General features: G+C 45.5%; 1 protein-coding gene and 3 non-coding genes across 4 annotated transcripts; all 4 read right to left on the bottom strand.

Moving 5' to 3' along the window:
• Window positions 1-755: 755 nt before the first annotated feature.
• TRNAA-UGC lies at window positions 756-827 on the bottom strand. The gene has a single exon. It is a non-coding gene; the product is annotated as a tRNA-Ala (tRNA).
• Window positions 828-1,207: 380 nt separating this feature from the next.
• TRNAD-GUC lies at window positions 1,208-1,279 on the bottom strand. The gene has a single exon. It is a non-coding gene; the product is annotated as a tRNA-Asp (tRNA).
• A 659-nt stretch (window positions 1,280-1,938) lies between these two features.
• TRNAF-GAA lies at window positions 1,939-2,011 on the bottom strand. Its single transcript has one exon. It is a non-coding gene; the product is annotated as a tRNA-Phe (tRNA).
• Window positions 2,012-3,482: 1,471 nt separating this feature from the next.
• Window positions 3,483-14,742, bottom strand: LOC125425064 (probable ATP-dependent RNA helicase DHX37; the record flags this gene model as incomplete). Its single annotated transcript, XM_048482549.1, has 10 exons — window positions 3,483-4,941; window positions 5,053-5,150; window positions 6,902-6,975; window positions 8,112-8,206; window positions 8,916-9,053; window positions 10,388-10,502; window positions 12,577-12,749; window positions 13,049-13,165; window positions 13,696-13,820; window positions 14,520-14,742. Coding segments are annotated over 10 exons (1,241 nt in total), but the record flags the coding sequence as incomplete, so codon positions are not given.
• Window positions 14,743-15,759: the final 1,017 nt, after the last annotated feature.

The following is a 15,759-nucleotide window of genomic DNA, read 5'->3' as shown; positions in this document are numbered from 1 at the left end:
TCCCTTCAAATATTTAATCTTGGTCATCATGTCACCCATTAACCTTCTCTTCTCCAGACTAAACATACCCAATTTCCCTCTGGGCAGATTCCCAAATTCCTAAACATACCCACCTCTGGGCAGATTCCCAAATTACCTCACTAGCTAAATCTTCAATGCTGCAGAAACTAATGGTCAGTGGTGTGAATAATACAATTCTCCTGTGTGCTCATAATCAATATCATTACAGTATTCATTCCTGTATGTGTTGACATGTGAAATACATATGTTACTAAACTTCCCTAATTGTAATTTCCCACCTGTGTGGGCTGTCCTCCAGCTCCCATCTCATCCTCATAAGGCTCTCTTTCCCCAATCAGACCTCGTTAAAACTAACAACTTGCACCTCCTCATCCTAGCCTTCTCTTAAAGCAAGTATTTATTTGACAAAAGCAAAGGAGATATTACTCAGCGCTGATTCCTGGGTCTTCTAATGAACTAAACGTCTATCTTATGCAAGGTTCCCTGGGCTTTTTCTAGGGGAAATTAAACTTTGGTCAAGCCTTGAAGGCTTCTGGACTATTTCTACCCCTGTTACTACATTAACAATTGCGTGTACATGGGGGAGATGCAACCGCATCATTAACCCAGAAAAGACTTGAAATCTTCCTTTGATGTTTGCTAACGCCCTCGGGGGAGCAGAGAAAAGCTCTAGTGCAGCAGACCACCCTAAAATTGCAACCAACAAATTAAACTGAAAAATGTTTTAAAAAAAGTGGAGATGCCGGGGATTGAACCCGGGGCCTCATACATGCAAAGCATGCGCTCTACCACTGAGCTACATCCCCAACACACAATCAGCTGCTTCCGCAAGCTTCTATATCAAGGAAATTCACACTATCAACGTTGCTTTGGCTAAAAGCAAAGGCCATCTATGGAACCCAGAAAGGAAGGGGGCCAGGGAGGGAATAGATATGAATTCAAAATACCGTACAGTCGAACTAGCGTTTTCAGCCTCCTGCGATTTGCAGTGCACTGTCCCTGCAAAGAGCAAGCAAAAGATAAAGGACGCAAAGTCTGGCCAGAAGTCGTGAGCGCGACAAAAAGACCCGGTTTTGGCAAATGCATAGATCCTTTCTCGGTATTTGCGGTCAGCACCAATATGGAGACAGACAGACCTGTTAATCTTTCATAGCAAGAATGGAGCAGAAACAAAAAAATTGTGCGCCTCCCCGTCGGGGAATCGAACCCCGGTCTCCCGCGTGACAGGCGGGGATACTTACCACTATACTAACGAGGAAAGGCGATGAGAGGTGCGCTGGAAATACGTCACTTGAGGCTGTGGTAGGCTTCAGTGGTCTTGCAGATGCATGGATCAATTTGCAATTTATACAGCCAGAGCTTCAGGCTGTATAATGGAGCATCAGGAGTTGCCATTTGCAAACAGAGGGAAAGGAACTGCTGTTCTGCGGATCGCTGCCGTTTGCACTCTGGACTGGAACTCCCAGGGTGGGAGTTGGGTCTTTGCAACGACCCTTCACATCTGCTAGGACTGCGGGCGTGAGGCTTCCTTGCAATTCATTTTATCTCTTTGCTTTCCCACTGGAGACCCGAAGTGGATTACTTGTAAAGGTATGCAAACCAACCGGACAGCATGAAGCAAGCAGCAAGCCGTGCGACGGGAGGATCACCGAAGCAAAAACAGAGTCGGTCAGAATCAGCCCAGAGACCGTAGCAGGGAGTTCTCGCATTGCAGGGTGCAACCGAGAGGAGCAAATCAGTAGTTTGTTGGTGGTTTGGAAGGGTTGCAACGGGCGTATCCTGAGCAATTGGGTTTTGCCTTCTACGAGCCAGTTGGGATAGTCGTGCCAGCCCGGGCTGTGCAGCAGCATGCAAAAAAAAAAAAAATTAAAATAGGCAAACTTCAGAGCACGTGAACTCCGCTCACATAAAAGTATCTGCCGAAACCCGGGATCGAACCAGGGACCTTTAGATCTTCAGTCTAACGCTCTCCCAACTGAGCTATTTCGGCGGTTAGTACCTTTTTTTATGTGTGACTAGCTGTACTCATTGATCTGAGCCTCACCCTGTCAATCAGTCAATTTCTTGCAGAGTTCTAAAGTTCTGGCACCGGATTACAATAAAGGCACTGGGTTGGAAGGACCTCGGCAGTCCTTGGAGGGGGAAGGATGCTAACCGGCAAGGATGGAAAGAGTGCCTCAGGGCATATGCAAAGTTGCTGGACCTTCGGAAACCTGCTTGGGGGAGGGGTACAGGAATGCATGGGGAGACTGGTTGTCTGCCCACTGTTCAACCGACTGAATCAGAAGCGAAGCCATGCTGACACCACTAGTGCTCTACATGTGCTCAGAGGATCCCCCTCCTGGCTCGTGTTGTTCTGCCCCAAAGAACATGCAAATCTGAGGATGTTCATCCTATTGCACAACAACCTTGTGAGGTAGGCTAGGCGGGGGCGGGGGAGTCATGCCATGACAAGGAAACTCATACAGGAAAAGAGACTAGTCCCTGCAGAGGTTGACCCAGCAGGGTATCTCCCTAACACGTTTTCAAGCAAGGGCCGAAACAACACAGATTACTTTCATGGGCTCAAATTGCTTCCTGCACAGGTAAAAGGCTCACATGCGAATGTAGAAAGGGAAACAGGTTCATTTAGAATGGTTACAACTCATTATAAATATGCTGTGCAGAATTCACCTCAGAGATGTCAGGGAGACAGAATTTCTGCCTCGGTTCCACTCTGCGTTGTAGGTGCAAATTCAGCTTTCCAGTGGAAGCCATGCATGCTGGTTACCTCCTTCCTCCCCCTCTGTATTTTTTTTAATGGTAGCAGCTCTTTAAATCATTTTGGAAGTTTTGAAATCAAAACCTATTAATTACCGTCACTGACCAAAGTATACCGATAAATAAACATGCTATTAGCTTAGTACATAAATAGCTCTACAGTGCACTAAAATACCACTACAAATCCATAAAAAATTTAAATACGGCAAATCATGCAACAACAATGGAGAGAAATCCAATTTTGCTGGAAGATTATTATGTCAGGGTATCTTAGTCCAGTTATTTCTAATCCAAGTTGTTAGTCAAGCATACTTGGCAACTTTATCAGTTGGCTCTTTTTGTATATTTTTCAGGGTTTTTTTTCTCTTCTAAGGGGAACATACAGCAGAGGAACAACACGGCTTCTCAGCAGTCCCTCTTCAACATAACACTTTCACGTTCTGCATGCGGAACCGAGACCGAAGAGGTTATTTTCCCTTCGTGGATTACATACACATCTCCATTTTTGTTTCCAAAAAGCAGGGCCAACTTTCCAAGTTGTGAGATACACGGGATGTGCAACAAAGACAGGAATCCTACATGTGAGCTCCCAAAGGCACCTGGTGGGCCACTGCGAGTAGCAGAGAGCTGGACTAGATGAACTTTGGTCTGATCCAGCTGGCTTGTTCTTATGTTCTTATGAATGCACAAAGGCAAGCAGGAAAAGAAAAGGCCATTTTATTTCAGAAAATTGCAGCGTTATATTACAAAACAAGGCAACGAACATGTTATATGTACACGGTTAATTTACAAAGTGAAAGTAGCAGTTAGAGCTGGTATCAAAAAGAATGTGGCAAAATATTTCGGGGCACCCCTTTCCAATCACAACGATGCTGTGCCTCAACAAAAGCAACATCTTTTCCACAGGGATATTTCATTTGCTTCAAGCAGCTTCGCTCTTCCAAGACTGCTCCTGCCCACTGGCCATCTGGGTACGCTATCAGCTCTGGTGTGCAGAGCCTTCTTTCCAACACCCCTGGGGCAGCGAACGACAGCCCTTCAGGGGAGGAAGTGCACAAAGAAGGCTTCGTATCATTTCATAAGCGTCTTCAAAAGATTTGGCTTTCTCATCTTAGAAAAATGCATTCTTTGTAATGTTTTTCTCCATTCATGCACAAGTTGCAACATTATACACTCTCTCTCTCTCTCTGGGAAATACAAATCACGGCAGAGATCAAACAAACAAAAAATGAACACAACAGGCTTTGAGGCTGGAGGAAAGAATGCGTTTACAAGGGTCCCACTTCCTACTGCTTCTGGTCATGGACATTCAAGGCGTTCTCAAACTTCTAAGGCGATCACGGTAAACTCAAGGATTGTCTGTCCTTGGAAACTATGGAACTGATACAGCCTAAAAGCTTGTTATTCCCAAAGGGAGAAAGGACAAATAAGAAGAGCTGAAAATGATACAAACAAGCAGCCAGTCAGAATGCCTGGGATGATCTACAGAAATCAAGTTTTGGAGTGGAGCGTCTTTATTTCAGCGTGCAACTTAAAAACTGAAGCTTGAAGATGGCTCTGAAATTGGTCCTTCGGACTAGGATGCTTCCATCTTATTAAAGTGTATTTCCCAGAAAAGTTCACAGCTCTTTCGCTCTGTTGGACACCACAGAACCAGGGGGTTGAGAGGTCAAGCTACCTGGCTCACAATTAAATCTCATACCCTCATGTGTTTTTTTTGAGCTAACTAAGCACTAAAGTGCTTTTGAACAGGATCGATATGTTTATCACGATCTGGTGATGTCACCCATGTTTTTAGACAGGTGTGGATTAGATCTCCAACATATACGCCTAACAATCTCCCCATTCATATCAGGGGAAGAAGAGAATCTGCGTGTATGCTCCTTTGCAACCATTCCCTGCTCCCAAGTGCATCGTAAGGAACCTATGCAAGTGAACGAATACAGTCCATTCCTCTGTGAATAAGTCGGTCTCTTCCTTGCAAATACAGACATCTCTTTTCTGGATCTTTGCAGCCCAGTTAGTTCTAGAGATGACTCTGTGGACAGAGTTAGCAGAGGACAATTTTCTTAGCAATTCATGGCGTTACCGGTGGCCAGATTTTAGATACGTTGTCATGCGCTGCTTCTGGAATCCACTGGCAATATTCCATCAACAAATCTGAAACAGAACAATATTTTTTTGACTGATGGCCCTTAATCGAAAGAAGCTTTAATGAAAGGCCAATGCAACAAGAGCCCTGAGAATGGTGAGTGCGCTGACATTGCTTACATTTGGGGTTCCTGTTCCAGGCTGCAAGTAATGCATCCCGGTTATCAGCATTTTCAGACACCAGGCCTTTCAGGAGGGATTCCGTCCTTGGTTGGAGTCTGCAGGGGTTCCAAAAGGATATTATTGTCATGGCAAGCATATAAAATCCAACAGATGCTCCAAGTTTTGCAGCAAATCAGAATTCAAAGGATAGCCTTGCAACTTTTCTCCAGAGGGCTGACACCAGACTGTACTCTGGCCATAACCTGCATTCTCTATTATTTATTTTTATTTTTTATTTATGGGTTTTGTATACCGCCCAACCCCCGGAGGGCTTTGGGCGGTGCACAACATAATTTCCTCAATGCAGCATATACAATACAACAAAACCCCAATAAATTAAATAAATTTAAAATTTAAAACACAGCGGTAAATTTAATAAAAATGGCGTCAGCAATAAACCCCAGTTAAACCTTCCCAAGAAGGGGGAAGCAGAATGAAAAAGTGGGTCCCCTAGATGGCAAAGGGGACTCCGAGCCGGAGGAGTAAAAGGGGCACTTCAATCAGCGGCTGGACCCTCCAAAAGCCTGGTGGAACAACTCCGTCTTACAGGCCCTGCAGAATTCACCAAGATCCCGCAGGGCCCGGACAGCTGGAGGGAGAGTGTTCCACCAGGCAGGGGCCAAGGCCGAAAAGGCCCTGGCCCGAGTGGAGGCCAGCAGCATCATAGAGGGGCCAGGAACTTTATTTATATCCCATCTTTCTCCCCTACGGGGACCCAAAGCAGATTCCATTGATTCCCTGCGGTAGGGTTAGGGTGTGGGACTAGCCCAAGGCCACCCACCATGCTTCCAAGGCAGAGTGGGGGCTCGAACCTGGGCCTCTCAGATTCAAATTTGACACTTTAACCACCACACCAGACTTCGCCGCTTGAGCAGGGAGCGCAACTTCAATCCCACGGGTATTTCCCAGGTTTGCTCCCTCTTTTATTCTGCTTTAATAATATCCCACAAAATGAGCGTTGCTGTCGATTTTGTCCTAATACAACTGATTCACTTTCTCATATTCTGCTTCACTGTTCAAAATACAACAACATCAGAACTGATTTGAGAACTGTATTACCAACAGGATTTATGCTCCTCTGTCGCCCATGTTCCGTTAATGCCGTGGATACAATACAGCATATCCTCCTAGAATGTCAGCTACACTCTGCATTACGTAGTCACTATATAATCCCGATTATTAAAGCTAAAACAAATCTGCCCTCGGCTTATGTAGTGAAGTATTTACTTAGTGATGCATCTTCTGAGATAACCTCTAGGGTCGCTACATATCTAGCAGAAGTAATATCTCAAAGACGGTACTAAAATGTGTCCCTCAATGTATCACATCATCTAAATTACATTGATTTGATGTCTGAGGCTCAGGTCATCGTGGTGAACATGGGAAGTCATTCAAATCGGTTTTGATTAACATATGGATGTCGTGGTGGGTCTTCGGAGAGTTTGTGTATGATTTGTCCTAACTTTGTGTACTGGATTCCTCGTTGTATTGCTGTTTATCATACAAACATACTGTATGTAGAATTATTTATGCCTAATAAAGGTTTACTGTACTGTACTGCTCCTCTGTGATAAGATTAAAAATGGCCAAGCTTCTAAATAACTCTAATGTTGAAATCTCTGAAGCTGTTGCTATATTTTTACTCTGGGTACTGCAAGTTGTGCAATAATGATCTTCCTATTGTATTTGGAATTCTTGACACACTGGTTTTATGCCTAATAAAGGTTTTGGATTTGGATTTATTCTGCTTTAAGCTAGGAATACATGCGACGCCCTCTCTCGCCAAAAATAATTGTCAACGACTCACTTGGACCATGTTTTCAACATTGTGACAGGATTAGATAGCAGGCAGCGGGCAAAAGAGTCCAACTTTTTAAAGACCTGGAAGGAGACACATACATGTATTTTAGAAAGAAGTGATAAATATACAGGGGACAGCTTTAAAGATAGTTACGAGGTAGAACTAAGCAGGAGGGGGCTGTCTATCTTGCTGACCTGACACCTGCACCCTGTGGACACAAGACACAGAGAGGTAAGCTGAGTGTGGACCAGAGGCAGGGCTTTCTCAGTGGTAGCACCCTGACCCTGCTTATTCCAATTGAACAAGGACACATGGCCAATTATTTACATTGGATCACCAACCCTAAATTAAGAAGAGCTTTAACACTGGCCAGATTCAATCTAATGCCTTCTATGCTGCTCTATGGCAGATATCAACAAATTGATAAACAGAGGAGGCTATGTCCATGCAATATGGGTCAGGTGGAGACACTCGATCATACCCTCTTTCATTGTGTAAGGTTTGCAAAAATCAGAATGTCACAATCTGCACTTACCCATTTCTGTATAACAATCTAACTGATGCTCTTAAGATACCTATGCTTTTGAACAACATGGATCCCACAGTGTGTGAGAATGTAGCAAAATTTCTGCTAACAATAATAGACGTAAGTCTAGATGAATACCAACCAATGTCTATGTATTATGACCACATATAGCCAGCAGTAATTTTTCTAGCTTCTGCCAGTATCCGATGACGTTTAAGTGAGTTAACTTAGCTGAAGGAATGTCCTACAGTTACAGAAGGACCATGTATATATTTTAGTATTTAGTATTTTAGTACCAGTGTCTATAATTGTGAGTAATAATGGGCAAATTTTGTATGCTGTTTTTGTATGTTTATTTTATGCCAATAAAGGCTTGAATGTACCTTGCTGTTGGAATCCCTGCCCTCCGAAGTTTCCCCGACATTCACCGTACTGTCCTTCAGGTGCCAGAGCAAAGCTTTTAACTGAGAATTTGAACAATCTTTTTTAGCTGTTTTATGACCTACTTCTAGCTTGAGAACTGTTCAGCAGATATTCCTAAGGGTGCTTGGAGTTTTATGCTGTTTTTACACCTTGGTTTATTTTTAACATTGACAATTTTTGATGGTTTTTCCCCCCCATGCAAGCAGGTCTCTGGGGATGAGGCATACAAATCCAATAAAGAAGTAAAATAGAGAAATGCATACAGACCTTCCCTTCTAGTAAGAACTTGGCAAAGTATTTGAAGCGATCAATGCCTTCAGGATAATCCACCTCCACAGCTGGGAGTTGCCACCCTATTCGATCTGCAGAGAGAGGCAGGGTGTCGTGTGTTTGTGTTAGAGAATCTCTCGCTAGCTGGCCTGGCATTCAGACCTCAAACCCTCTTGATTCCGTGGAAGGACCACCAAACGTGGCATCAGCCAACCCCACTAGAGCTTCAAGGACCTTCTACAAATGGGAGTCGGAAAACCACAGCCCCAAAATAATAACAACAACATTAATAATAATAATAGTTTAGATTTATATCCCCATTGTCTCTCTGTAAGGAGATTTGGTGGCTTACAAACTCCTTACAAACTCCTTTCCCCTCTCCTCAAGAGGCACCTTGTGGGGTAGGTGGGGTTGAGAGAGTTCCAAAAGAACTGTGACTAGTCCAAGGTCACCCAGCAGGAATGTAGGAGTGCAGAAACGCATCTGGTCCACCAGATAAGCCTCTGACACTCAGGTGAAGGAGCGGGGAATCAAACCCAGTTCTCCAGATTAGAATCCACCCACTCTTAACCACTACACCACGCTGGCTCTCACCATCTGCATGAAGGTAAGTTGTGACGGCCATTTTGAACCTCTACCCACCATGTTGTGTCAGAATGCCAAACTTTCCCACAGGCTGAGAAAGATTGGAAACCCCCCAATGTAGCTTTTATACCATGGAGACTTGCTGCAGTATTCTGGAACAATCAATGGGAATAATTTGTTCCCCTCAAGAAAGAAGCACAACGTCACAAAACTCACAGAAGACGCTCGGCCTGTGGCATTTGATGCGGCCCGTTTTAGGACAGTAAGAAGGAGGAGGATTATCGAGCGGCTTTTCAAAGTGGCAGTATGGAGGCAAGAGGAGGGGAATCCATTCAGGTTCAATGGCTGAAACACCTGCAGGAGAACAGAATCAAGATGGCGGAGGGTGTTAAAAAAATTGAGCTTTGCGTCAACCTTGACCTTTTCGAGCACAGAAATCGGCATGTTTTGAGGCACAAAACGTTGTCCGCCAGGGAAGAAGCATGGGTATTTGCCCTCAATGAAGACCCTCCCCAAATCTGTCCCCTGCTATTTAATTCACGTTTCAGCTGGCCTGGCATTCAGACCTCAAACTCTCTTGATTCCGTGGAAGGACCACCAAACATGGCATCAGCCAACCCCACTTTAGAGCTTCAAGGACCTTCTACAAATGGGAGTCGGAAAACCACAGCCCAAAAATAATAATAACATCCAACATAACATCCAATAACATCCAACATCCAAAATAATAAGAACAGCCAACATAATATTGGTCATTTTGACCCTATTTACCCTCAGAAAGAATCTCTGCCATGTTGACTTCACTGCTGAAGTAGCCCTATGTGCTGCAAAGGATTCTGGATGTATTCTGAGATGCCTGAACGGGGAAAGAGACTTCGGCCATGCTTGCTTAGTGCAGGACCGTGGCTCAGGGGTGGAGCATCTGCTTAGTCCCAGGTTCAATCCCTGGCATCTCCAGTTAAAAAAAAAAGATGAAATAGGAAGTGATGTGAAAGATCTCTGCTTGAGCCACTGGACAACGGCTGCCAGTCTGAGTAGACGATACCGATAGGCGGATGGCCAGATTCAGTAGGAGGCAGCTTCAGCGTGATGTAGTAGCTGAGAATAGGTGCACTCTAATGGAGAACCGGGTTCGATTCCCTGCTCTGCCATTCAAGATGTGGAGGCTTATCTGGGGAACCAGATTAGCTTCTGCACTCCAACACATGCCACCTTGGGCTAGTCACAGTTGTTCGGAGCATTCTCAGCTCCACCCACCTCACAGGGTGTTTGTTGTGGGGGCGGGGGAGGAGAAAGGGAAAGGAGATTGTAAGTCTCTTTGAGTCTCCTTACAGGAGAGAAAGGGGGGATATAAATACAAACTCTTCTTCATGGATTCATGCGGTCCAAATTAACAAAGAAACTCTTAAGAATGGCCTGTCTACAACTACACGTTCCAGAGAACAACTGGCTACAAAATGCCTCGTTTTCCTAAAAAGGATGCATGTTCAATGTCAAATCCCCAATGAGTGCTGAACCCCCAATGATTGTCTGAAGACTCCCCAAGTTTTCTCCAGTGTCACAGGTCATGGCCTGAGCCAGCCAACTGAACACACCAAACAGTCACACCTATGTTACCACACCTGATCAACTCTTGCTTAAACCTCGAAAAGGACCCCTCCACCCCCAGGGAAGGAGCAGCTGGTTACCTTTCATGTACATTTTTGTGGTTTCGACAATTTCCTGATACACCACGAACTCAGGCAGCTGTTTGAAAAGGACGGAATTCGGGTGGATGAAGACCGGATCGTCCAAAAGGGGAGTCTACGGAAAGGATCAGAGGCAAAAAGACTGAAGTTTAAGCCCAGGTTGCGTTTGCGTATCCTGCAGCTTCCTCTCTTCCACATTTCTGCACTAACGCATCCAAATTTGGAAACAAGCCATGAGATGCAAAATTGCCAGCCTGGTGAAAGATCCTGCAGTAGACCAGCACTCCCTGAACAAGGTTGTAGGCCAGTGATGGCGAACCTTTTCGAGACCAAGTGCCCAAATTGCAACCCAAAACCCACTTATTTATCGCAAAGTGCCAACACAGCAATGTAACCTGAATACTGAGGTTTTAGTTCAGAAAAAATGGTTGGCTCCGAGGCGTGCATTACTCAGGAGTAAGCTTGGTGGTAGTTGGTGGCTTTGCTTTGAAGCAACCGTGCAACTCTTCCAATGAGTGAATCATGACCCTAGGAGGGTTTACTCAGAAGCAAGCCCCATTGCCAGCAACCGAGCTTACTCCCAGGTAAAGGATTGCACTTTAGTTCTTCGTATGAAAATCAGTGGGGTTTAACAGTGCTTAACAGGGTTACCTACACTGCTTCCCCAAAACTAGGTCTTAGGTTTAATCCTAATAATCAAGCCCAGCAACTCAGGCCAGCCTAGATGTGTGTGTGTGTGTGGGGGGGGGGACTCTATTTGCGTGTGCCCACAGAGAGGGCTCTGAATGCCACCTCTGGCACCCATGCCATAGGTTCGCCACCACTGTTGTAGGCAGTTCACGGAGGGTCCAGCGGTTTAATGCACATTTAAGATCACGAAATACCAAGCACAGAGTAAAGTCAGGTTAGAAGTCCAAAACCAAAGTCAAAACAGGAACGCAGCGATGGCAACATGAGCAGAGCCTTCCAAGTCAGATCACAGCATTGTTGCCGCAACACAGTCTGGTTTCCAGCCCCTTATACCCGGAACGCCCCATCCACCAGTGCAAAACCGCATGCAGCTGCGTTGCTTCAGTGCGTCTCCTGCAATGACTTCTAATTGAGGCCAGCTAGGCACAGAGCTGCTAGCCTGCTGCTGCGTCTTCCCTCTGTAAACAGGCACGCGGCTTCCTCTGGCGTTGCTCCCGGGGCTCGGGAGACACAGGGCGGTGAGTGAGCTGGCACTGCCTCTCCTGACTTGTTGACAGGAGGCTGGGGAGTCTCAAAGCTGAGTCCCCACCTGAGGAGCCCCCAGACATGCTGGACTGGGTCATATCAGATCCCCCAAGTCCACAGCTCTTTATAGCCCAGGGGTAGGGAACCTGCGGCTCGAGAGCTGCATGCGGCTCTTCTGCCCCTTGCACTGTGGCTCCACGAGCCAAGCCGCCGGCCCCATGCTTGCCCACCCTGGAGGCAGCAGGGCGGGCGCATCCATGCGCTTCTCAGAATTAGTGGAGTAAAAGGTTAAAAAAACCCTATATATATATATACAGTGTTATCTTTATTTTAAATGTCAAAAATTATTTGCGGCTCCAAGTGTTTTCTTTTCCCGTGGAAAACGGGTCCAGATGGCTCTTTGAGTGTTAAAGGTTCCCTACCCCTGTTATAGCCCATGTGCGGATGGGTTATCTCTGCTCAGAAAAGAGCAGGAGCCTCTCAAATGGCAACACCACAACATTTCAGCTGCTAGTGTAGTATCACATTAATGCAAACCAAGTTATTGTCAATCTCGAGCCTCACTCACAAAGGAGGCTTCCGCTGCATCTCTGAATGATTCACAATCCACATCTTGCAGGATGACTAATTCTCCTGCATCACTGAAACAGGATCGTTTGACTCATGCAGAGGCACAAACAAAGGAACATGATCTGGCTTTAGAGGTCTCATTTCCTACTTTTGTGGTCTCTCTGTATGAGTTGCTGCTCTGGATCCACCTCCTTCAAACCAAGAAACGTATCAGCAACTCCGAGAGAGAGATGCAGTTCTTTTGTGGGCTATTTCTTCTGAACTCTTTCATACTTTTCAGTGAAGCCTTTTGGTAGTTTAGCTGGCTTCAACTCGCCTAATGCTGCCATAACAGGAGGCTGCAGACTGTTAAAAGGAAAGAGGCAAAGGAATAACTGAATTAACAGAACGTCACCACATTCTACCTTGTAACCATTTTTCCACTTCTCATCGAGGAGCTCCTCCGCTTGGATCCTTCGGGCGACGTGGTCTCCAAGACCTGCCAGGACTATTTGCCGCAAGTAGGTCACCTGGGTCTCTGTCGGGGGCTTCATTTTGGGGTCAACAAAGAGGCTGGCATCGGGACAGACGGAGTTCACTTGAAGCACGGGAACGTGAAAAATACAAAAACAAGGGTGGGTGGAAGGAAAAGTGGATTAAGAAGATCCCGGCTACTGCTATGAACCACCAGCCTTATTACAGACTAGAACAGCGGTTCCAAACCTTTTTTCGCTCGTGTATCCCTTGGCAAACCGTTTCCCTAAAATTGTACTCCCCTAGTAGCAAACTCATTATGTAACTTTTTCTGGTACTCCCAAATGCTCTGGCATGTCCCACTGGGGTTCACGCACTCCGGGTTGGGAACCACTGATCTAAAGAAACAAAAAAGGGCTCTACCTGCTGTGGTCAGCTGTCCCCGCAAGCGCCTGATTTCCACCATGGCTTTGTAGCGCAGGCCGTTTGCATCGCAGAAGCTGGGTGTGCATCCGGCATACTCACAAGCGCCCACGGCTCCTGCCATAGAAAGTCACAACGGCAAACATCAGGAATGCAACAAAATAATTTTAATCCCAGCAAAGGTGCTTAGTTGCAGAGGTCCCAAAGTATCATGATTCTTTAGAGAAGAAGAAGAAGAGTTTGGATTTATATCCCCCCTTTCTCTCCTGCAGGAGACTCAAAGGGGCTGACAATCTCCTTGCCCTTCACCCCTCACAACAAACACCCTATGAGGTAGGTGGGGCTGAGAGAGCTCAGAAGAGCTGTGACTAGCCCAAGGTCACCCAGCTGGCGTGTGTGGGAGTGCCCAGGCTAATATGAATTCCCCAGATAAGCCTGCACAGCTCAGGCGACAGAGCGGGGAATCAAACCCGGTTCCTCCAGATTAGATACACAAGCTCTTAACCTCCTACGCCACTGCTGCTTTAACCACACAAAGAGCCTTTTTGGCATCTCACACAAAAAATTACTGATACTTACTGTCACCACTCAAGAAACATGATTTTTTTTTAAATTAAGAAAGCAGTGCTTTCATTTGAACAGCATACCTAGCATTACCATGAGGTCTCCCAGTTTTTGAGAGGGTCCTTGTCCGGCCCAAATCCGTTGCATCTGTACCACCCGGGCCTTTTTCCCCTTGAGCTTCTCCTGCTCTGCTTCACTCATGGCGGGTCTGTAGCAAAGATCACACAAGAGACAGAATCATTTGAAGAAGAAGAAGAAGAGTTTGGATTTATAGCACACCTTTCTCTCCTGTAAGGAGACTCAAGGTGGCCTAGAAACGCCTTTCCCTTCCTCTCCCCACAACAGACACCTTGAGAGGTAGGTGGGACTGAGAGAGTTCCAAAAGAACTGTGACTAGCTCAAGGTTACCCAGCAGGAATGTAGGAGTGCGGAAACACATCTGGTTCACCGGATAAGCCTCCACCACTCAGGTGGAGGGTTGGGGAATCAAACCCGGCTCTCCAGATTAGAATCCACCTGCTCTTAACCACTACACCACGCTGGCTCTCTGAAAATTTGGGATTTTCAGTTCTTTCAACAATCAAAGCTCCAACCCACTGCCCCTGATTTATTTTTTTCCCTATAGACGAAGAAGAGGAGGAGGAGAAAAATAATGTGGATTTATTCCCCGCCTTTCTCTCCTGTAATCCGATTCAAGACTGCTTTACAAACTCCTTTCTTCTCCCCTCAATGGGCACCTTGTGATGTAGGTGGGGCTGAGAGAGTTCAGAGAGAACTGTGACTGGCCCAAAGTCACCCAACAGGCTTCATGTGTAGTACCGGAGAAACTAATCCAGTTCACCAGATAAAAGTCCACCACTCAGGTGGAGGAGTGGGGAATCAAACCCAGTTTGGTGTGAAACCTCACCTGTCAAACTCTTCAAAAATTTCACGGACTGTTAAGGCCGACACTAAGGAGATGACGTACGGCAGGCAGTTGTGCTGTTTGCTTAGGGCAAGCATCTTTGCGTAACGGGGAGCCACGGGAAACGATGCCATTGTAGCCCCCAAGGGGCTGATGGGACAACTGAGCTTTGCTTCCTGGAGTTTCCCCAGCCTAGAAGAAAAAGAAGAACATTGTCTAGATGTGCCTATGCCATTACAGCTGATACTTAAGTTAGTTTACACGGACAGAGCCATAAATCAGAAGTAAGCTGATTACCGTAATTAGGAATGGCTATGTACCGTGTTTCCCCAAAAATAAGACAGCGTGTTATATTAATTTTTGCTCCCAAAGATGCACTATGTCTTATTTTCAGGGGATGTCTTATTTTTCTGTGTTCTGTTCATCGGGCATGCTGCCAAACAAAAACTTTGCTACGTCTTACTTTCGGGGGATGCCTTATATTTCGCACTTCAGCAAAACCTCTACTATGTCTTATTTTCAGGGGATGTCTTATATTCGGGGAAACAGGGTATTTATTCCAGGGACCCCAACCTTTTGGAGCCTGCAGACATCTTTGGAATTCTATCACAGTGTGGTGGACACAGCCACAAAATGGCTGCCACAAGAGGTGGAGCCAATCACCAAGTGTCAGGGGGCAAGGTTCTATGGAACTCCAATAGGAACTCTTAAACATGACAGGAATAGTAACTCTTTAACATAACTCTTTAACAACACATCCTCTATTACGTGGATGCCTTTTAATTGGTTAACTGCTTTCTGGTACGTTTTTCGGAGGTTTTACATGTTATGATTATTTTTTTACTGTAACGTTGGAAGCGTTTTTATATCAATTCCAATTCAACAAGCCTTTATTGGCATATACACGATATTTCCAGTTAAAATACTGTTCCAGTTAAAATAATAGGTCCAGTTAAAAAATACAGTTCCAGTTAAAAAGTGAATAGTAAAAAACCTCGCGTTTGTCATGCATTCAGTTTACAAACTTCTGACAAAAACTTTGCCACTGTAAGGCAGCAATGAAAATCCTGACAATTTAAAAGCGTGACTACTGTATCTGATTCAGTATAATCAATCATAGGGTCTATAGCCGTGGTGGTGAACCTTTGGCACTCCAGATGTTATGGACTACAATTCCCATCAGCCCCTGCCAGCATGGTCAATTGGCTATGCTGGCAGGGGCTGATGGGAATTGTAGTCCATA

This window comes from Sphaerodactylus townsendi, unplaced genomic scaffold (genome assembly GCF_021028975.2).
Source record: "Sphaerodactylus townsendi isolate TG3544 unplaced genomic scaffold, MPM_Stown_v2.3 scaffold_187, whole genome shotgun sequence".
In the NCBI taxonomy this organism is placed as follows: Eukaryota; Metazoa; Chordata; class Lepidosauria; order Squamata; family Sphaerodactylidae; genus Sphaerodactylus; species Sphaerodactylus townsendi.
Note: the sequence above shows the minus strand (reverse complement) of the source record. Positions and strands in the feature narration are given on the sequence as shown.